Source organism: Salvia hispanica, chromosome 2 (assembly GCF_023119035.1).
Source record: "Salvia hispanica cultivar TCC Black 2014 chromosome 2, UniMelb_Shisp_WGS_1.0, whole genome shotgun sequence".
Taxonomy (NCBI): Eukaryota; Viridiplantae; Streptophyta; class Magnoliopsida; order Lamiales; family Lamiaceae; genus Salvia; species Salvia hispanica.
This window is the reverse complement of record NC_062966.1, coordinates 4499211-4521516: the sequence shown is the minus strand read 5'-3', so window position 1 is coordinate 4521516 and position 22306 is coordinate 4499211. Positions and strand designations below refer to the sequence as shown.

The 22306-nt window shown below is 35.9% G+C and overlaps 1 protein-coding gene and 2 long non-coding RNA genes across 5 annotated transcripts; all 3 read left to right on the top strand.

Annotated features, from left to right (window-relative positions):
• The first annotated feature begins 3968 nt into the window (after positions 1-3968).
• On the top strand, positions 3969-7379 carry LOC125203427. Of its 2 annotated transcripts, XR_007173366.1 has the most exons (4): positions 3969-4544; positions 5072-6298; positions 6389-7063; positions 7149-7379. It is a non-coding gene; the product is annotated as an uncharacterized LOC125203427 (long non-coding RNA). The 2 variants fall into 2 exon arrangements; XR_007173365.1 differs by having other exon boundaries at positions 6389-7379.
• A 423-nt stretch (positions 7380-7802) lies between these two features.
• On the top strand, positions 7803-16926 carry LOC125207274 (ceramide kinase). 2 transcript variants are annotated; one of them, XM_048106543.1, is made up of 12 exons: positions 7803-8232; positions 9135-9305; positions 9392-9559; positions 9710-9802; positions 10183-10275; positions 11526-11751; positions 11952-12036; positions 13250-13399; positions 14515-14616; positions 15236-15610; positions 16306-16372; positions 16450-16926. In XM_048106543.1, the coding sequence occupies exons 1-12, from the start codon at positions 8065-8067 to the stop codon at positions 16585-16587; spliced, it is 1836 nt and encodes a 611-aa protein (XP_047962500.1). In that variant the 5' UTR covers positions 7803-8064; the 3' UTR covers positions 16588-16926. The 2 variants fall into 2 exon arrangements, with proteins under 2 accessions (XP_047962500.1, XP_047962501.1); XM_048106544.1 differs by having other exon boundaries at positions 7804-8232; positions 9135-9296.
• A 1428-nt stretch (positions 16927-18354) lies between these two features.
• On the top strand, positions 18355-21924 carry LOC125204983. The gene is made up of 2 exons (XR_007173683.1): positions 18355-18847; positions 19164-21924. It is a non-coding gene; the product is annotated as an uncharacterized LOC125204983 (long non-coding RNA).
• Positions 21925-22306: the final 382 nt, after the last annotated feature.

Genomic DNA, 22306 nt, shown 5'->3' with positions numbered 1-22306 from the left:
TTGTCAAACCAGTTCGAGATGAAGGATATGGGAGACGCGGGACACATTCTAGGTATCAAGGTCCTACGGGACCGTGGGAAAAGGATGTTGTGCTTATCTCAAGAACCCTACATCGACACTGTACTTAGTCGTTTTAGCATGCAAGATGCCAAGAAAGGTTTCTTACCTTTTAGACATGGCATCCATTTATCTCAAGAGATGTGTCCCAAGACAGCATCTGAGATAGCAGAGATGAGAAGGATACCATACGCTTCGGCAGTTGGTAGTCTCATGTATGCTATGCTTTGTACAAGACCTGATATTTGCTTTGCTGTTGGCATGGTAGCAAGATATCAGTCAAATCTGGGTCAAGGACATTGGACTGCAGTAAAGAACATACTCAAGTACCTTAAACATACTAAGGACTATGTTATAGTTTACAAAGGAGGCGAGCTCTGTCCTTTGGGATATACTGATTCAGACTTTCAAGCTGATCAAGACTCGAGGAAATCTACTTCTGGTTATGTGTTTACCTTAGGAGGTGGAGCCGTAATTTGGAAGAGTGTAAAGCAAAAATGCATTGCAGACTCTACCATGGAAACCGAATATGTGGCCGCTTCGGAGGCTGCAAAGGAGGCTGTATGGCTCAAGAACTTTCTTATGGACTTAGATGTGGTCACGAATCTGCCCAAGAGCATCATCATTTATTGTGACAATTCTGGTGCTGTGGCTAATTCGAAGGAACCAAGAGCTCACAAAGCGAGCAAACACATTCTAAGGAAGTATCATATCATTAGAGATAGAGTGCAGAGAGGAGACATACAAGTGGTCAAGATTGCGTCAGAGAACAACCTGGCAGATCCTTTTACTAAGGCATTGGCGGTCAAACCGTTCGAGCGCCATGTGGAAGGGACGGGAGTTCGAATCGCTCGAGACCTCAACTCGCTTTCAGTATAAGCGGGAGAATTAGACGTAGTGCACATTTTTTTGTATACTCGAAAGCTGTTTTGAGTATAAGTGGGAGATTGTTAGAGTTTGTATACTAGAAATCACCTTTCGAGTGATTGAATACTGTTGAAACTCTTATTTTATTTTCCAAAGGAATAAACAGATTATTTTTGTCAAATGTTGTTATGTTTTACATTTAATGGATGTTTATAACATGTTTAATGTATAAGTAACTTAACAAAGTCTAAGTCTTTGTTTTAGTAGACCGGTTGTGGGCGTCGTTCACTTTAAGGTAACACGGTCAGTTCTAAACAAAGAAAAGAAGAATTTCACAACCTAGATAAGCTTAGACTACCTATTGTGAAAGGTTGCAATGTCAGTCCGATTATTTCTAAGCCTTACTGAAATAAGATGACATTGGTGTGGAATAGCACTGAATGGATCTAACAGCGAGACGGTCTTTATGCTATCTACTGAAAGACGAGGTCTTGTAAATTGTTATTTCTTAATCAATGTACGTTAGCATTGTGCATACGGTATTGATTATGCACTACTTTGACTTACCAAATGGTGCGGGTTTTTCGCAACCCAATAAGCCTGGTATATTGGGTAGTGGTGATTAATATCTAGCAGTGTTAGGATTGCTATTATGTTGAATCGTGCGCGAGGTGAGTCTCGTTTGATAACATCCTCAAGAGAAGCTTGAAATAAGGTTTTATTATTCGGAACCTAGCTAGTTGGAGTTTAATTACTTTATGAATAATAAATAAGATTTTCTTGCTGAGTCCTCTCTGGGAATAAATTAATTAAGTCCATAGCAGATAATAATTAATTAATGGATGTTTCTATCTTAAGCGCAAGAAATAAATATCAAATAATGGAAACCCAAAGTCCTTATAATTTCGGATTTGGATGGGGAGTGCAATATTACTTCTGTAGTGGCTGCTCGTAATATTCCAATTAAAAGCTTATATTAAATTGGGTTTAATTTAATTAGTAAAAAGCTAATTGGAGGAGCCCATATCCAAAGCCTTCCATAGATCCTTGTCTGGGCCCAATATGTGACTTATTATAAATAGGAGAATAAAGGAGACAGAAAACACACTTATTTTTCTTCAAAATTTTCGCCCCCCCTCTCTACATAGACAAGGGGCGATTTTCTCTCCTCCGAGGGAAAGGATTTCCGTCTTAAGTCCTAGTACACTGGTGAGATCAGCCCACCCCGATATCAGTTCACAGTCCGGGAACCAGACATAAGATCCATGGTTTTGTACTAAAGATCTTCACGTGGAGAAGGCGCTAGCTATCTTCGATTCTTTGGAGAATCATCAAGGTATAATGGCTAAACCGTAGAAAAGCATGTTTTAGGTTTCAATTAATTTAAAGCATGTTTTATTTGAGTTATGAGCATGATACATGTGATAATTACGCGAATAGAATTTGTCTAAATAATCTGCTAAATAGATCAGAATTATTATGTAATTGGTTTTATGTGAGCGCTTTCGCTGCCAGTTCCTTCAATTGGTATCAGAGCCAGTCTTTGGGTCTGATTATTTGAATTTAAATTTCGCGAAATTCATGTATGCATGAGTTTTTGTTTTCGAAGCATGTTCTTGTTTTTAGTTGTTATATTTTTATGCATGATGAACTCAAGAACAATCGAAACAAAGAACTCAAATATTTGAGCTAAATTAAAATTCTCAATAAAATACTCCCTCCGTTTTTTAAAAATAGCAACTCTTTCCATTTTAGTCCGATCTTTAAAAATAGTAACTTTCAAACTTTCTATTTTAGGAAATCTTTACACCCTTATACATCAATTTATTTATCACTTATACCACTAGTAAATTGGGCCCTAGAATCCACTAACATTAATTCCATTACTTTTTTCTCTCCCTCTCTCTTACATTACCAATTTTTCTCTCATTCTTTCTTACTTTACCAATTTTTCTCTCCCTCTCTCTTACGTTACCAAATTGTGCATTAAAACCCGTGTCGTTTCATATGTTTCTATTTTGAAAAAACGGAGGGAGTATCAATCATAAAAATCGTCTTAAAGTTAGGGTTAGAGTAACTAATTAGTTCGATGATATATAATGAAATAATATTTTAAATGTCAGTGTTTTCAAAAAAATAATTACTATATCATTTAATTAAATGTGAAATATTTTTTATTCTGTGTATCATTAAGTCAAATTTTATTGCATAAATAACTTCATTTTTCCATAACTCGTTGTTGTTTCTCAATGAATTTCCTACATAATGTAACTAGTATATAACTAGAAATAAAGGGATATAAAAAGTTTTTTTCTATGTAAATAAGGACCAAACTTTAACAATCTATCAAGTACCAGAATTTATTAGGAAATCAACATAAGAAAATGCTGACAGAAATGTGACATATTCATATGTCAGCAAATTTGGGATTACCAAAAATGCCTTCAAGCCATTTGGGCATTTTCGTCCAAAAGGCGGCTAAAAACACAGTATTTGTGATTATATTAAATGTTAGGATCCTCTGATGCTATTTTTTAGTTAGAAATCTGCGGTGCAAAAACCCAAAAAAATTAGGGACTAATGATGCGATTCACTCTAAAATTTAATATCGAATATAACATTGTTCTTGCATAAGCAATGCTAGTTTTATTTATCCGATATATATAGGCCTGTCAAAATGGATACCGGGTAATGGATACCCAATATCCAAACCCGAAAAATCGGGTAATTGGATACCCAAAACTCGAAAAATTGGGTTTTGGATCGGGATCGCGTATTGAGAATTTTGGTTTTTCGGGTATCGAGTGGCCCGATACCCGATCAGGTATACCCGAATTATCTGATTTTTTTAAAAATTAATATATAATGTATTTATTTAATTTTTAACAATTTAAGTAATTAAATATTAAACATGAGTCGACTGTTCCTATTACTAGTCATATTTTAAATAATTAAATATTAATCATTGGTTGACTGTTCCTATAACTAATCATATATTATATAATTAAATATTAGGGTTAATGAGTTACTATTATTGATCTGAGTTACAGAAAAGACACGTCTCCTTTCCCTCTCCTGCTCTCACTCCCGTGCTCTCCCTCCGCCGCCGCCGTCTCCTCTCCCAGCGCCGGCCACAACATCTCTCCCTTATCCTGCTCTCTCGCCTGCGCCGCAGCCCATACTGCCCAGCCACTGCCATCCACCGTCGCCGTCCTCTACCTCCGTCAGCTCGTCCATGTGAGCTAAACTCAAACATACAAAAAGTCAACATTGTCATGCTAAGAGTTGGAGCCAACCAAGTGCCATCTATCAATTTTCTAGAAGCATGAAGTAAGAAGACAATTTCATTTTGAATTTATGTTGTAATAGTCACCGTAAGTTTCTTGAAAAGAGGAACAAAACCTCATCTTTTGTTTTGCTACTTAAGTCGGTCAAGGTGAGGGAACCGACATAGTTAGTCTATAAATATGTATTGCCTATAGACATTTTAGAATGTATTAGAAAAGAGATTAAGCTTTCAATATATATAAGTCCTCCACTACTTTTGTGAATTCTCTCTCCTCGTATTGTAATCTATTAGAAATACCATCTCCTTTTATTTTAACAGTCCAGCCGTGAAGGTAAAACTTTATTTTTGTTATGTTAATGAGTAAGATTATGTTAATGTTGATGACTTGGATTGTTGTCTATTAATCAATAATACATTGTGTTGAGTCAAGGTATTCGGCATACGATCACGAAAATTAGATTACATTAATTGCATCTTAATTTAGATAGTAAAGAGTTGTTGCATATTGGGAACTCTATACTCTGAATATGTACATTAATTGTTAACTAAAAGTAGTTGCTTAAAATTTCAAAGTTGATCAATTTATTCAAGCTTCTGAAATAGTAATTCTTATTATTAATGTTAATGTGTCATATCATTGCCTATTACATTTAATGTAAATACTGAGCATATTATTGATTGTCACTTGGCAGCAATATATATAATTATGCATGGAGAGTTAGAGACATTATTGGAAGATGTACATTTTATGTTTAGTGTCGTTTTGTATACATGTTGTTTAGTTTCATTTTTTATACATATTATTATATCTATTTAAATACTATATTTTAACTTTTTCATACTATACTATAATTGTAGGATGTCTCAAAGACCAAGTAGAAGAGCACCTATCATATCTAAGCCTATGGACACGCAACAAGAGCAATATCAACATGATTCTAAATGACCAAGATTTAGAAGATGTGTCAATATTAAAGGATATGGAAATGGAAGAGAACAATGTAGATGTTGGTGTTGATCAATCACATAAAAAGAAAAAAAAAATTGAGATAAAGAAGGAGACAAGATCTGTTCATTGGAAGGATTATGATAGAGTGAAGGTTATGGCAGGCGATCCTCCTATTGAGGTGGTGAAAGGAAAGTGCAAACGATGTGACGTTCTAACTGCAGCTGACCCGCGCTGGTTTGGAACTAATGGTTTAAAAAACCAAACCTTTGCCTATTTGAAGAAGAAGACACAAGAGGAAGGCCGCAATAAAGGACAAACTATGTCGAAGATGCAAATGGTGGCAATTCATCTTTGACTAGTTGGAAGTTTGACCAAAAGGTGGGTAGACTTTCACTTTGCGAGATGATCATCCTCGACGAGCGACCATTCAGGATGGTGGAGTACCGTGGATTTAAGAAGATTATGTCAAACTAATTGTCCACAACTAGAACTTCCTTCAAGACAAACAATAAGAACTAATTGTGTGAAGTTGTTCTTTGAATTTCAAGAGATATGGCATGGGTAGAGTTTCTATCACCAGTGACTGTTGGACGGGTGCGAATAACTCAAATTACATTTGTGTTACTGCACACTTTTATTGACAAGGAGTGGAGATTGCATAAGAGGATAATCAGTTTTGCCTTGATTAAAAGTCATAAGGGAGCAGACATTGGTGAATTTATAATCACAACGCTGAAGGAGTGGGGATTGACATCTCTCTTGTGTTGCACTATGGACAATGCAATTCCAAATTGATTCGAAGAAGGCATTATGCTTGGATGTCCCCACTCGTTGGAACTCTACTTACTTGATGCTTTAGTCTGCCATACCTTATGAAGATGCATTTCAACTTTACAATAAGATGAGCCAAAAAAAGCACAATGAATTCATTGGATTGCTTGAAAAACATGATTGGATATGCGTGAAGAAAATGATAGAATACTTACTGAAGTTCTACGAGTTGACTGTCCTCATGTCTGGCACCAATATCCAACTTCACACATTTTTTTTGCTGAAATGTTTGATATTTTTGATATCATCTCAACATTGGTGATAAGTGAAGATCATGAAATAAGATAGATGGCCATGAAGATGAGGTAAATACTTAATTTTTTTACCATAGTTTAGCAATACATTACATCTTATTAAATACAATTATTCGATTTCATTTTTTTTTTAAATAATAGGGCAAAGATTGGAAAATATTGGGAGGAGGATATGGAATTACATCCATGGATGAACAGAATTTTATACATTGCTGTCGTGCTTGATCCGAGACAAAAGATGAGTCACGTAGAGACATGCTTTAAGTCAATCTATGGAGATACACGAGGGGAAATCATGGTCAGAGATGTTACATACTCATTGATTGAGATGTTTGACTATTATGTGGCAAGAGAGAGGCTCGGAGACCGCCTCAGCAGCAAAGAGATGGTGACGATGAGGATGAAAATCAAGGGCGATATGTTTTCTAAGGAACATGTAGACTCGTGGTCTTAAGAGGGAAGCGGCAGACCAACAAGTTTAATGAGCTCGTTGTTTATCTTACTGAAAACACTCACATCGAGGAGAACGATGACGTGAACCACTTTGATATCTTGAAGTGGTGGTCAGAGAATTCGTTATCCCGTTCTAATTAAGATGGCAAGGGATATTTTGGCTATTCCTATTTCTAGTGTTGCATCTGAATGTGCATTTAGATTGGGAGGTCGTATTCCAATCCATATAGAAGCTCATTAGCTCCTTGTATGGTCGAGGCTTTAGTTTTTGTTTCAGATTGGTCGAAGAGTATTGACTTGGAAAAGAAATATAATGAAGACATGTTTGAAGAATTAGGCAAAACGGACTTGAAGAGTATCAAAGTAGTAAATTATATTCATTCAATTTATTTATTTATACATTATACATTATACTTATTTGACCTTCTTTTATTGTTTATCCATGTAGTATTATAGCCACCGTTGGAGTTCGAGATGATGGTCCACTTTGCCATAATAAAGATGGTTAGATGGAGAAAGATGGATTTTTTTGTGGACTTTTGATATTATCAATTTTGAATCTTTGATGGTTATTGTAGATGGACGTTATTATTAGATCTTATGAATTGTGATGGTTATTGTCTTATTGAACTTATGAATCATTGAATTGTGATGTTTGTTACAGACGGAAGTTTGAACTTATGAGTTGTGATGGTTATTGATTTATTGTGGATGGATAAAAAAAGTGTTTTTTGTTAATATACGTTATAACATAAGAATTTTTTGTTTCTAAAAGTTTATAGTTGTGTTCTCTTAAATACTATTTCAAGTTTGTATTAGATTATGAATATATGTTTACATTTCTAAAAGTTTGAAGTTCATATTTATTTTTTGAAAAAAGTCAAATTGAAATTGAAATCGGGACTGGATACTCGATCATTCGAGACTAGATACCCGAGTCGGGTAATTGGACACCCGAAATGAAATTCGGATCGAATGTATTTTTGAGAATTCGGGATTGGGTACCCGGAATTTTCAGATCGGGTACCCGATTTGACAGGCTATATATAGGTCCTTAACGCATTTGATGGACGAGTATATTTCCATTCGATACCCCTACAAAATCACAAATCTGGGGGAAAACAATTTAGAAAATCGGAAAAGTTGAAAAAACTGAAGAGGAAATAATGATAAAATTAGATATATAGAGACGAAGAGAATATGAAAATACTAGGGAAGAAGGAAACAACGAAGAAAATGAGGTCTGAAATAACCAAATTACAGATCACACACACCTTCGGCTGTATTATTGAGATTATTATCCGTTGATTTCTTCCAACTTAAAACAGCAGTTCCAAATCCAAATTATTCGAAACAAAGTTAACATGGATACAAACCAAGACGGGTTTAATTCTCCCCTAAATCCAGATTTTGCTAATGCTGATCAGCCCTCCGTTTCCTGTTGTAACTTCTTACTCGATCGCACTGGAGAAGTCGTTATCACTCATACTTCAGATGGATTGTCATGGCGACTGGTTGATTCATTCAATGATGTCAGTAATTTCTCTCTCTTTCTTTTCGCAATTTGACTTTAACTGGAAAGATCTCTGCAATTATTACGATTATGTTTTGCCTCAGTAGTAGATTAATCATAATTCTTCTTATCTGATTGAAGTTTTGATGTTTGCACATATGATTTCTGCGACTACATTCTTCATTTTCAGCTTATGGCTATGTTCATATTAACCGCCTTGTTCGTATGGGATTAGATATTTGTTTTATAGGTTAGTCTTCCATCACGGATATTTCTCTTTCTGCTTGCTGCTAGAAGTAGTATGTAAAGCTGTATCGGATAAGGATAAGGATTTAACAATTAGCTCATCTGTTTCTTATATGGTTAGCTGTGAGTTCAGTGAGGAGGAGTTTAAGTAATTAAGAAATTAGCTTTTTAGTTCAGTTGCAAATTACATTGGGGAGGTTCCGTGATCATGTGCTGCAGTTGGTCATCAAATTTGTTTAGTATTGATAAAATTTAATTTGCATTAAAGACTTAGGAAATGAAGGTCTTGCACTAAGAGACGCATAATTTTTGGTGGCTGCGGACATTTTAACATCAAATGCTTTCCATTATCGTAAAGTAAGTTGATGTCATGAGTAATGAAGAAGCATGTGCATGATATAAGGACATGAGATGGATTAATCAACTGAAACTCCACTTTACAGATACTTGACTGAATCTATAGCATTTCAAGTACATACGGATTGACATCATTTAGTGCTCTGTGACTGTGATATGAAAATGACTTTTAAATTGTTTTCTGTATAGTCTCCCAAATGTTTTCCTATGTATTTGCTCTTTGTATATGGTGAATTGTCCCATGGGGAAGTCAGGCTATGTTAATTGCATGTTACTTTTGTGGGATCAGCATAAGACGTTTTATTTGTATTACAACAGGAAGGGGATAATTTTTCTTGTCTGGGATTCAAACTTGTTTCGAATACAGAAATGGAGGTTAATATCGGTGATGTTTATGCTGTTAACTTCATTGGTTGGGGTTTGGTTCATGAATCTGCTCTTGCCAGCTTGGAAGTATCCCTTTTAGATCATTCTTCTGAGGTGAAACATGTTAGCCACTACTAAGCCTGGTATACATATATATTTTTAATACAGTCTATACACTCATGTATTGTGTTTTATCTTCACTTCAACAGATGTACAGGTTTACTATCTATGTTGTTCACAAATCAAAGACCCAATCATCAGTTTGGACGCCATTAGTTTACACTTTTGGTCATAAAGATTTGGAGATTTGTATGTCTTGGGTAAACCAGATTAATTCTCATCTGCATATGGAAGTTAAGCGACCTAAGAATCTTCTGGTACGTAACAATATTGTTTGCTTACTTTTAATTTTGTTGGTTTAGTTTCTTCTTTAGCACTGTCAATTATTTCTGAAGCTCAAAATGGTAAATCTAGATCAATTATGTCCTTTTCCTTTTTCTCGTAGGCTTAACTCCTTAAGTGATTAGGTTTTGGTTCATCCGAGAAGTGGGAAAGGTCATGGATGCAAAATATGGGAAACAGTGGCTCCCTTATTTTCTCAGGCCAAAGTTAAAACTAAGGTAAGTTTCTAGTTTAGTTATTCTCTTAGTGTCCAAAAATATATGTAATCTGTTGAGTTTTTCATACTCAAAGTACTTCTGATCATGGTTGTTTTTTGCATTAACTTGTTTGGCATGGTAGATATATTGTAAAACGTACAATTATTACCTTGGACCTGATTGTAGGTTCGATCTTATCAATGTTATGTTTTGCAACTTGCAAGGCTTCATTATATGGTTTGTGAACTAGGATTAATCTTTAATAGTCCAATTACAGGTAGTGATTGATTAATCTTCAAGACCGTTGACCTTGGACATCATGTAGTAGCTTTCATAGGCCAAATGTCCAATTTAGTAAAATAGGTCAAATAATGTTCTCATGTTCTCTATTTCTTGTACAGGTAATAGTGACAGAGAGGGCCGGACATGCAAGAGATATGCTATCCTCAATTACAAATAGGGAGCTGAATTTGTACGATGGTGTTGTAGCTGTTGTAAGTAGTTGTATCCTTCCACTTCCACGTATCTATTTTCCGATATTTATGGAATATGGGTTGTTCTGTCAGAAAACATGGATATAAAGTAGAGTTATATGTGCTTCGTGCTGAATTACCGATTCTCGCATCCAAACATGATTATCATGTACTACAATTGAATAGTCATGTTCACTAATTTGTTGTGCTGTATCAACTAAATTGTTTAATTTACTTCAGTAACCATTTAATATATATTGAAAATATAGCAGAAGTGGAAGAAGTTATTAATCAAACATGATTGTTTAGACCTTGTCTTTAAGAATTTCAAAATCAAGTGTGAAAATGAGGATTTTTCTTACAATTTTAAAGCGCTCTCTGATCATTAAAATTGTTCGAACAGGTTGCATGTAAAATTTGGCGATATTGATGTTTCTTTCATGTTTAATAGTTGTTGAAACTTGAAAGAGATGATGCTGAAAAAACATATTGTTATTTTTTTCTTCATCAGGTCAATTTCTGAAGAAAAACCTTGTTTTATACAATATCTGTCTGTATGAGGGATAAATTGACCATTGCAATAAGAATCTCTTTGTTGGATTACTTTCATTACTTTTTATAATCCTAGCATTTGTTTGAATGCTGCCAGGCGTACATAATTTCCATTTTGAGTAATGCAGTAGAAAGAAGGCCATCCTTACTATATTCGATCTTAACTTTTCTCACTTAGCTTTCTGCTGTATGTCGTCAGTGTTTTATTGTTCTGATGGCGTAATTAAATGTATGCTTGCATCGCCAACTTCATTTTCATTCCTTGTTATGAAGTTTCTGTTTCTAGGCGAATAAGGATTGAGGAACGGATCATATTCTTATAAAAGTTTCGCCTCATCAGTAATTTACCTTAGCAAATCTTTCTTCATTCATTCTTTCTCCCTGATCTTCTGCCATGATTTACTTCTGAAGCATTGGAACAATTTTGATCTTGCTTCATTATTTTCACTTGTCTCATCAGTTAGCAACTGATTCTCACCAGTTAACCACTGATGAAGGTTATCTTTGACATATTTTTTTATGAATTACATAGATATAAGATCCTTTTTAATACAACATGGTTGCTTGAGCAATTTATTCAACACTTGTTGGGTTTCCTTATTGACTTTGCACTTTGATATTACATATACATGATGTTGTAAGGATTTTTTATTTCGTAGATTAGTTTCTAGGACTTTTATCTTATTCTCATACACTGCATACTTTTCAAATGGTATTAGGGCGGTGATGGATTTTTCAACGAAATTCTTAATGGTGTTCTCTTGCCAAGGCATAAAGCTCCATATCCACCAACTCCTTCAGATATAACGCCCCCTGCTGAGAGTGAATGCAATGTTACAAATCATATTGTTAACAGAACGCGCTCAGAGCACTGTGATCATAATGAAGATGGATCTCCTCTTCTGAGGGGTTCTGAGAACATTGGGCTTGAATCCCCTAATTTTGGTATGTGATCATGTCCAGTGAAATAACTTTTTTCAATATACACATGCTATGAGTTTGTGTCTGGATTTAGAGACCTGGGAAAGTTTTGGTAAAAGCCATTAAAAGATACTTGAAGTTATCTATTTCCTCCACTGATTTATAGCTGTTGTATTTTTATCTACGATGTTCCTCTGTTAATTCTTCTCTTTTCATTTATGCAGGAAAAGATTCAGAGTCTCCGTTTCCAAATGAAATGTTCAGATTTGGGCTTATCCCTGCTGGATCTACTGATGCCATTGCTATTTGGTATATTCAGTTTTATATTCTGTCACATGATTCCTTTTGTCTGAGGCACATGGAAGTTGGTTTTATTGTCTCTCAAAAGAAACCTGTGCTTGAGCTCTTTATAACTAATTTTATGTTTTCTTAAAATTAGTTCCTACATACATTTTTTTAAGATGCCACAAATAAGATCTATATCACCCAGCCCTATTCATCTGTAATGATAACTGAAATGCTTTTACAATATAAGCTTATTGTTGTTTGGACTTTTAGTTTAAAGACAGAGAACCATTATATTTTTTAATGTGATTATGGCTTTGTATAACCGTGTATTTGATTCTCAAGCAAGCATTTGCATTTTTTAGAATTAATTCAGACTGTAAATAGTTATGGTATTAGCCATAAGAAAGAAATCGATCGTGGGTCTATATGAGTGCTATTGATTTTCGTTAAGTAAGTTAAATTCTTTATTAATTTGTAACTGGTGACCAGAGTTCTATTCAAATCTAAAATGCTTAATTTGTAACTGGTGACCAGAGTTTTATCTTGGGAAATTTTTTTTCTAAAACTTAGATGGTAATACAAGTTATCTCAGGGATAGCAGGCATGGTGGCATTTCATGGTCTCTGAATCTATATGCTCTACCAGCTTGCAGCAGAGACATAACAATAAAAATATAAGCTAAAATATATGTGTTATGCGTCCTTGATGCCAATAATAGTAAACAAACGTTAAAGCAAATCATATCAAGTACCATTTAAATTGGTGTGGGCTCCTTCATCTCAATATATCTTCTGTTCTTGCCTTTTATATTATGAAGAGAGGCTAGTTATATTTTGAGCCCTTGGCCTTCTTACAAAAGCTCTGTCTTGATTTTTAGAACCTATTTTACTTTAGATATATTGAAGTGACATGTATACTGTTATAATACCACTTTGAAGAAGAAATTCAAACCTAGTCATAAAATGTGATGAGAAAATATCGTTAGTGACATTATGGTTTAAAAGTGATTGGAAAAATGTCCCGATTATTCTTCTGTTACGAGATTGTTACCTTTCTTCTTTGTATTCTCTTTACATAAAAATTGTGCTCGAATTGTCTTTTAATTTTTTTCTTGTACTTATCTTCATAGCATCTTTTCTTTAACACTGGAGATTCATTTTAGTCGATCCATTAGGGCAGAAATTGCTTTCAATCATCTGGATAGAACTTTTGATGTTTGATTTTCTTCTTGCAGTACCACTGGGGCTCGAGACGCTGTAACATCAGCATTGCACATCATCCTCGGGAAAAAGGTGAACCTTGATATAGCTCAAGTTGTAAGACGGAAGGAAACTAATTCAGCAAATGAAGAACCATGTGTACGCTATGCTGCTTCTTTTGCTGGGTATTCTTTTGTCTATAATCAATAATTTCATTATATAATGCTCCTTCTCTCCCACTTTAGCAGTACCATTGAGTTTTGTGCAAGTTTAAAGAAATGTAAAGAAAAAGTTGGTGAAAAAAGAGAGTGGAATGTGGATCCCATTTTTATATACTATTAGTTCTATAAAATAATGTTAGTGGAATGTGGGGCCATTACTTTATGGAAGATTCTAATTGTGACTCTTAATGGGGGGACAGACTAAACTGACTGGGACTGCTAAAGTGGGACGGAGAGAGTACTTATTAGTTGGGTTTGACAACCTTCTCATAAATTTTGATGTGTCTGCATTACAATAATCAGATATAGACTTTTGAACCCTGTATAAGAGAGACAAATATATCTTCTCTTATATTTAAAACTCAGCTCATATGTTTTCCAAGATGCTAATAAACAGCAGTGTGCTACTGAAACTGTAAGGTTGGATTTGGATTTAGATATTTGATATTCCAATAGTTTGAAAATCCCTTCTTGGTATATAGTGTGGATGTGTAAAGATATTAAAACCCACTGGTTTCAAGTTTGTCGAAAACAAAGTTTGATGGAGAATTTTGAAAATTATTTTTACTTATTGTTAATCACTAAATTAAAATTAAGAAGTAAAATCTCATGTGCTTAAAATCCAAATTTTTGATTGAAATTATAGTATAAAATACACCTTGAGCGAAGTGGTAGAGTTTGTGTGACTGTGTTGGTGTGATTATGTGCATGAGTTTTTGACTGTATGTGAGAGAAGAGAACAGAAGGATGAGATTCAAACAACTAGATTTTAGAAATCCATAAAAGATAAAGCAAACTTAATGATCAAAATTCATTGATTTGTTTGTTTCCAATCAAGTTGAGTGGATATATCTTTCGATTTAAAATCACTTTTCAAAATCCACCATTGAATCTTTCAATCCGAATACAACATAAAGGTTGGTGCCCCAGTTCCATGAGGTAATATATGATAGTTTTTCCAGTTCATGAAAAAAATGTATTCAATGGTCATAATACCCTGGGCATACCTTTTAAGATGAGAAGAAGTTTGTCACATGTTTTATTGCTTAAATCTGATGATCAGTCTCGACAATGATTAGGTATGGCTTTTATGGAGATGTCATTACTGAGAGTGAGAAGTATCGCTGGATGGGACCTAAGCGATATGACTATGCCGGGACAAAGGTTTTCCTTCAACACAAGTATGGAATTAGTTACTCATTATTCGATTGATAAACAGAAGCTGTAGATCTTGACATATGTACAGATTCTGCATTATTTACTTCAGTTTTCTGCTTAAAATATGGCTGTATTTAGTACAATTTGGAATCTCTTTGAAATTGATGCATGGTAGACATGTTGATGGTAGTAATGACAATATTAGTCGACCATCAATTGAGAAAAGTAGTATAACCCTAGGTAAAGAGAGCAGTGGGTGCATCTTGTCACTTTTTTCAATGTGTACGAGGTAGCTGATGCCGCCATCATGCTGCTGTAAAAAGTGCAAAATTGATAATGAACCATTTGTGTGATAGGTGACAATGTTAAAGACATGATTGACTTCACAAGAATATGCTGGATCAAATGATGAATTCTGGTAGCCAATTAAGTGGAAATAAATAGAACTCATGACGCTTTCCCTAGGAGGCTGATCTAAGGGAAAAATTTAAACCACGAAAATAGATATTGAGGAGAAATATTCTTTTTGATGCTTTTATGATCATCAGATGATTCTTTAATGTCAGACTGTTGATCTATTGCTCTTATGATATTTACTGTGTTTTTATATGTACCGTTTGTTCTTTTACTGTATTTCTGAAGGTCATATGAGGCAGAAGTTAGTTATCTAGAAGTCGAAACGAAAGAAGCTAGCCCGAGTCCTGAAGCAGATCCTGAAGTCCATAGCAGGAGGTTTTGGTGTCTTCCCAAAAAGCCTGATCGAATGACTTGTCGTGTTAACTGTGCCATATGCAATTCAAAATACAATCCGACAAATACTGGTTCCCTCAGCCTACCCCAGGACTTTAAAGGAATGAAATGGTCAAGTTCCAAAGGCCGTTATCTGAGTGTTGGTGCTGCTGTGATATCTTGCCGGAATGAAAAGGCTCCTGATGGCTTAGTAGCTGATGCTCATCTTTCTGATGGATTCCTGCATCTGATATTGATAAAAGAATGCCCCCACCCTTATTATTTGTGGTAATTTCTTAACCCAGCCTCTCTCAGAAACGTACACATTGCATGCGTGCATGCACACGCTGCATGTTAGCCTGACCAAAATGTTTCAACTTCATCTTGTGTGGTTGTTTGTGAAAAACCCAAGTGGAGTGAAACAGAGTTAACCTGTTGTAAGTTTATATCACGTCACCTTTCAAGGTGAAGGTGCATAGAGTTTGTTGTCAAATTAAAGAAATTGTTTCCTGGCAGAATAATAACATCCAGTCTCGAGGTCCTTTCTACTGATAGGTACATGCTCAACAACAACACATGCTTCATGGCAATATGACAGCTCAAACTTAGATAGCACTATGTCATCGATCTTGTCAAACTAGGGTTATGCCGGAGCTTGTTGGAAACCTTCACATACTACTGGAACCGGCTTAAGTATAATTCACACCTAAAACAGTTAGGACAAAGAGTACATAACTTGGCCACAATTCTTAACCTGCATCCTGAACTAAAACCATGTACAGTTCAGCATCGTTTTCGTACCATTGGGCTCCATTAATTTGCTTTCACGGGTTTCTTTCTAGAAGCATCCCACTTGACACACCCGTATGCTTGTCTTCAAGAAGAGAAAATCTATTTAATTCACTTCCGGACTTGATTTTATTCATGATTTCCGTTGTGGCAATTGGATTATGAATTTCAACGATATATGGTTTTAAATGCAGGCATCTTATTCAGCTTGCTAGGAAAGGTGGGGAACCCCTCGGCTATAAATTTGTCGAACACCATAAAGTATGTTTCTTCGTCTTGCTTGTGTAGTTATTTTCGTGTGTAGTGTCTCGCTGACTTTTCTCCATGCCCGTGGCCAGACTCCAGCTTTCACATTCAAATCTTTGGGGAAGGAGGGAGTCTGGAATGTGGATGGAGAGCTTTTTCTTGCACAACAGCTATCTGTTCAAGTATTTCGAGGCCTCGTTAGCTTGTTTGCAACTGGTCCCCAGGAATAAAATACCACATATCTGCAGCTTGTGATATTTTTCTAACATCGTAGAACAATGCGAAACAGTCGTACTATTATCTTATCTGGAAATAGGTCCGAGGGACAGATTCGCTCATTCAAGAGATCGGCGAGCACACTATCAGAACTGAAAACTTGATGCAGGGGCTGGCACCATTCTTCAAGGACACCCTGTAAGTACTCAACATATGTAACTAAGATGAAAATATTTAAGTAATGGATTCATGTAAATGCTACTCCTGCTGAAATGCAGTGTTTGCTGTCGATTTTTACCTTTGTATGATGATCTCTATTTGTTAAGTACAAATATAAATTGATGTTTCTCCTATGATCATGAAATAATCCGATAGTTAATCTGATATGGATCCATGTAGATTGAGATCCATTAACTCAAGATTTATACCCTTTGAGGATGTTTGATCTTGCAATTAAACACAAAAACACAAAGCAACAAAAAGGATATGGTGGATCTAACCTTCAAAAACTAGACCCAAAATGATTTGATGGGAGATGAGAAAGGAAGAAGTGTGAATTTGATATTAGCTAAATCCATTGATGGAGAAAATACTCTTAGCAATCTTCCACATACATGATTTAACTAATGGCTTCGCTAACTCTTGATGCATACTTATACTTGATCGTACTTGATTGAATCAATTGATGATCAAGCAACCCAGAAAACTAGGAAATGGATAAAAACTCTTTCAAGAATGAAAACAAGGCTCACAAGATTCTAATGCAAAATTCAACCAAGTAGAAAAATGAGAAAATGTGCTATTTATAGCTTAAGCCCAATTTCCAAGCAAAGGCCCACAAAATCTAGCCTCTGCGTGATCACCCGGTCAGGTGGTCTGGCCGCCCAAGAGTCACCCGTCCGGGTGGGATCTACTATCTCAGCTGTGCCTTCGGGTGGCCACCCGTCTGGGTGGGTGGGTCTTTTTCCGCGCTGCGCGGCTTTTGTAAAACGGCTATAACTCCCTCCACCGGACTCCGATTGAGGCGTGTAAGATACTCACGTGATGATCTTTCGAAGACGAAGACATTGGTGGAATTATCAGAGCATTTGGACATCATCTTGATAGGAAAAATACTGATTGCAGTTGCAAACTTTGATGCACGACTTCCATAATCATATCATAATCCAAATTTGTACATTTAAGTGATCTATTGTTTCAACGCAAGTCTACTCGTCAATCCTCAATTACAGGCATATGGTGCCTCATTTAGCGAAGCGGATCACCTATGCCCTTTCCTAAAACATTTCCTAAAACACACTCACAGTAAAATGGACTCACCATCAATTACTAAAATTGCTGATGTTTATAAGACAATTTTATTTTGTTGTGAGTGTGTTTTTGGAAATGTTTTAGGAAAGGGCAAAGGAGATCCGCTCTGCTCGTTTAGCTATGGCTTTTCTTGGATTGGGTATTATAATTTCAATCACGACATTTTGTAGTATATTTCAAATTTTAATGATATAAAATAACTTCGCTTTGCTTGTGGTGTGTAGAATAACATGTAATTATTGTTTGTGAGAGTAATTACAAGGAGATGTTACAAGATCAACGGAGGTAGTGTAGAGTTACTAATAAATATATTTATGATCCTTATTGTCGTACTAATCTTTCATTTCAACTAAGGTGACACATTTTTCTTTTTATTTCGTGTATGTTTCTGTTTTTGAAAACTTTCTCTCCCATTAATATACCCAACCTATTTTTTCTCTCTTCAATCAGATTCGATCTCACATCTCTATGGTTCCTCTTCCCTCTTTGTGTCTTTGCTCTTGTTATTCAGGAAGAGAGGCAGTGACACATTGATGGGTAAGCTTCTCTTCTCCTATATCTGCTCCTGCTCATATTCCTGTTCCTATTGAGCAGCCGTTTGCTAACGTTGTTGCTTCTCATGGACGAGGCATGAATAAATTCCACTGTTCTCATTGTGGTAAAATTAATAATCCTGTGGAATTTTGTTTTCCTACATGGTTTTCCTCCGGGTTTTGGCAAAGGCAGAGGGAAGGCACCTCAATCTGCTGCCCTTATTCTGGAAATGCAGCATAGATCTGTTAATTTGGTGGAGGAGACAATATCTGCTACTCCTTTGCCCTTGTCTTCATCTACTGCTGTGAATCTACCTAGTAGTATCAACATTTATCAGTCTTTTGTAGAGCCAGCACCTCCATAACTCCACTTCTTTGGCTAGGGACTCTACCTCTGACAGTCACTCCCAACCATTAAACAATTTTTCTGGTATAGTTTTCTTCTCACCTTGCATAAATTCCTTTTCATCTTCATGCTCTAGATCTTCTACTTGGATTTTAGACATGTGTGCTTTGATCAATATCTCTTTTCCTCTGCCTCTCCAATAGCTAATGCATCTGTCAACCTCCCAAATGGCCATATTGCTCCTGTTACTCACCTAGTTACAGTCCAGCTCACTTCTCTCATAACACTCTCTTTTGTTCTTCATGTGCCATCCTTCTCATTTAACCTAATATCTGTTAGTGCTCTCACTCAACACACTTCTTGCACAGTCATATTTACTCACAATAACTTCCAAATTCAGGAAGCTATACGGGGGACTGTGATTAGGAGGGGTAACCGTGTTGGCAACTTATACATCTTTGAGTTCTCAGATTCACCAAGTAATGCAGTATGCAGTTTTCCCTCTACTTCTCACAATAATGTATTTGCCGTTTCTCATGCTATTTCTGTTAACTCAGTTGTAAGTCTTGATGTTTGGCACCAACGTTTGGGCCATTCTTCTCTAAATAAACTCAAAGTTTTTGTCTCAATTATTATCTCCTACAAACACCCAGCTCACAAATTGCCAGATATGTCCTTTAGCAAAACAGAAAAAGCTTTCTTCTCCAGTTTCAGAATCCAAGTCATTTGCTACACACACAATGGATTCAGATATTTCCTAACCATTGTGGATGATTTCTCACGTTTTGTATGGACTTTTCTCCTCACAGAAAAATCAGAGATCCATACAGTCATGACACAGTTTTTCTCAACTGTTCACACTCAATTGTCTAAGAAAATCAAGGTCATACGAAGTGATAATGCCCCAGAGTTTAATCTCACCTCTTTACTCTCATCTTATGGGACTATCACTCAACATTCTTGTGTAGAAACACCACAACATAATGCAAGAGTGGAGAGAAAACACCAACATCTTCTCAATGTAGCAAGAAGCCTTATGTTCCAATCACATTTTTCAGTTGAATTTCGGGGGGAAGGTGTGCTCACTACTTCTTTCCTCATAAATAGAACTCCATCATCTGTGCTTCCAGACAATTTGACTCCATTCCAAGCTCTTTTTGGTAAAATTCCTACTTACTCCAATCTGAAAGTGTTTGGTTGACTTTGCTTTGCTTCCACATTGGATAAGAGCAAGCACAAGTTCACTCCAAGAGCTAAAAAATGCTTATTTCTTGGTTATCCTCCTGGTTATAAAGGGAACAAAGTCATGAACCTGGACACGCATGAGATTTTTATCAGTAGAAATGTGACCTTTCATGAGTCAGAATTTCCTCTTGCACACCAGTCACCTTCTCACTTTCCTACTGATATATTTCTCATCGTCCTGATACATCTTTCTCTCATATCATTCCTCAAAATACTTCCCATACTCCAGATTCTACCTCTACTTCATATCAGTTAAAATCTGGAAGAACTATAAACACTCCTACACACCTTTCTGATTACATTTGTACTTCAGTAACTTCCACCTCCAAATACCCAATCTCTTGACTATTTTTCTTAAGCCAAGCTATCACAACCTTATCTCAGATTCATCATTCTTCTTTCCATTCTTACTGAACCATCCACCTATAAGCAAGCATCACAACATCCAGAGTGGTGTTGACTATGCAAGATGAACTTCTGGCTCTGATAAGGACTGATACATGGTTGATCACTTTCCTACCTCTTGGAAAGATTCCTATTGTAAATGGGTTTACAAGATAAAGTTCAAGGCCGATGCTACTGTAGAAAGGTATTTACAAGATAAAGTTCAAGGCCGATGCTACTGTAGAAAGGTATAAAACTCGTTTGATGGCTAAGGGCTTCACTCAACAGGGGTTGATTTTCATGATACCTTCTCACCTGTTGCAAAATTCACCACAGTGAAGTTAATATTAGCATTGGCAGCAATACAAGGTTGGAAATTAGCTCATCTTGACATCAACAATGCCTTTTTGTATGGTGATCTAGAGGAGGAGATATACATGACTCCACCTCCTGGTTTGGTAAAATCCACCAGTTGGATCTGGTCAGCTGGTTCGAAAACTCAAGAAGTCTTTATATGACCTTAAGCAGGCTTCAAGAAAGTGGTATCTAAAATTCTATCAAGTTCTGGCTGGTTTTGGTCTGATTCAATCTGCTTCTGATCATTCCTATTTTTACAAATATTCAACAGATGGGAAGTCTTTGGAGTAGTTATCTATGTTGATGACATTTTGGTTTCTAGTAGTGAGAATGATCTGAATACTTCAAGACATTTCTACAAGCTCACTTCAAATTCAAAGATATGGATTCTACCAAGTCTCTACATCAAGATGCAGGGGATCCACTTCCAGACCCCACTCCTTATAGAAGATTGATAGGCCGCCTTGTGTATCTTTGTATCACACGGCCTGATATCACTTTTGCTGTAAACAAGCTTAGCCAATTTCTATCAAAACCATGCTCGGATCACAGGCTTGCTGATGAGAGAGTTCTAAGATATCTGAAAGGTACTTTGAGCATTTTTTCTGATGCGGTCGATACAAGAAGATTAATCTATGGTTTTTGCTTATTCCTTGGCTCTTCTCTGATTTCTTGGCGTTCGAAGAAGCAACATACAGTCTCCAGATCTTGCTTGTTGTGAAGTGGTGTGGATTGTTGCCTTACTCAAGGGACTTTGGATTGGAGGTGACCAGTTCCTCTATATTGTGATAGTCAGGCGGCGGTTCATATTAGTTCCAACCTTGTTTTCCATGAACGTACTAAGCATATAGAGGTTGATTGTCATACAGTTCGAGACAAGATACTTGAGGGTGTGATCAGAACAGTCCATGTTAGCAACACTCTACAGCTTGCTGATATCTTCACTAAGCCCTTGGCTGCTAAAATTTTGCTGTCCAAGATGGACTTCACAATTGTTTATAGTCCATATTGAGGGGGCCTATTAGAATAAGGCATAAAATATAATCAGTCATGAAATGCTATACTTGCCGATACTTGAGCTAAATTAGTTTTGAGGTTTTTATTGTATCACCATTATAAGGTGATGGCTTTTCTGTATTGATTTCATTAGGGAATGACATTCTTTTCCTCCCGCATTTTATCTCCTCTCTTTCTATCGATCTCCATCTTCATGGGTCTTAATTCATAGTCCTATTAGAAGGGAGTAATATGGAAACCTCACAATTCAGGGATCTCTTGGCATATACCGTTCACTTCAAATCACAAATAATTAGAATAAGAGCCATCGATAGTTAATCTAGAGCTTTCTCTGAAAACAAGGACAAAAAAAATCTGCTAAGATAACAAATTGATGATCGAAAGCTTTCTCTAAATTAGGTTTGTTTTGATGCATTATTTTGATATTTATGTAATTAATATTATATGGTTAAATTGGCACTACGAATAATGATTAACCACTATATATATGTGTAGTATGGAAGTAACAATGAAAACGAAGAACAATAATGAGGATAAATA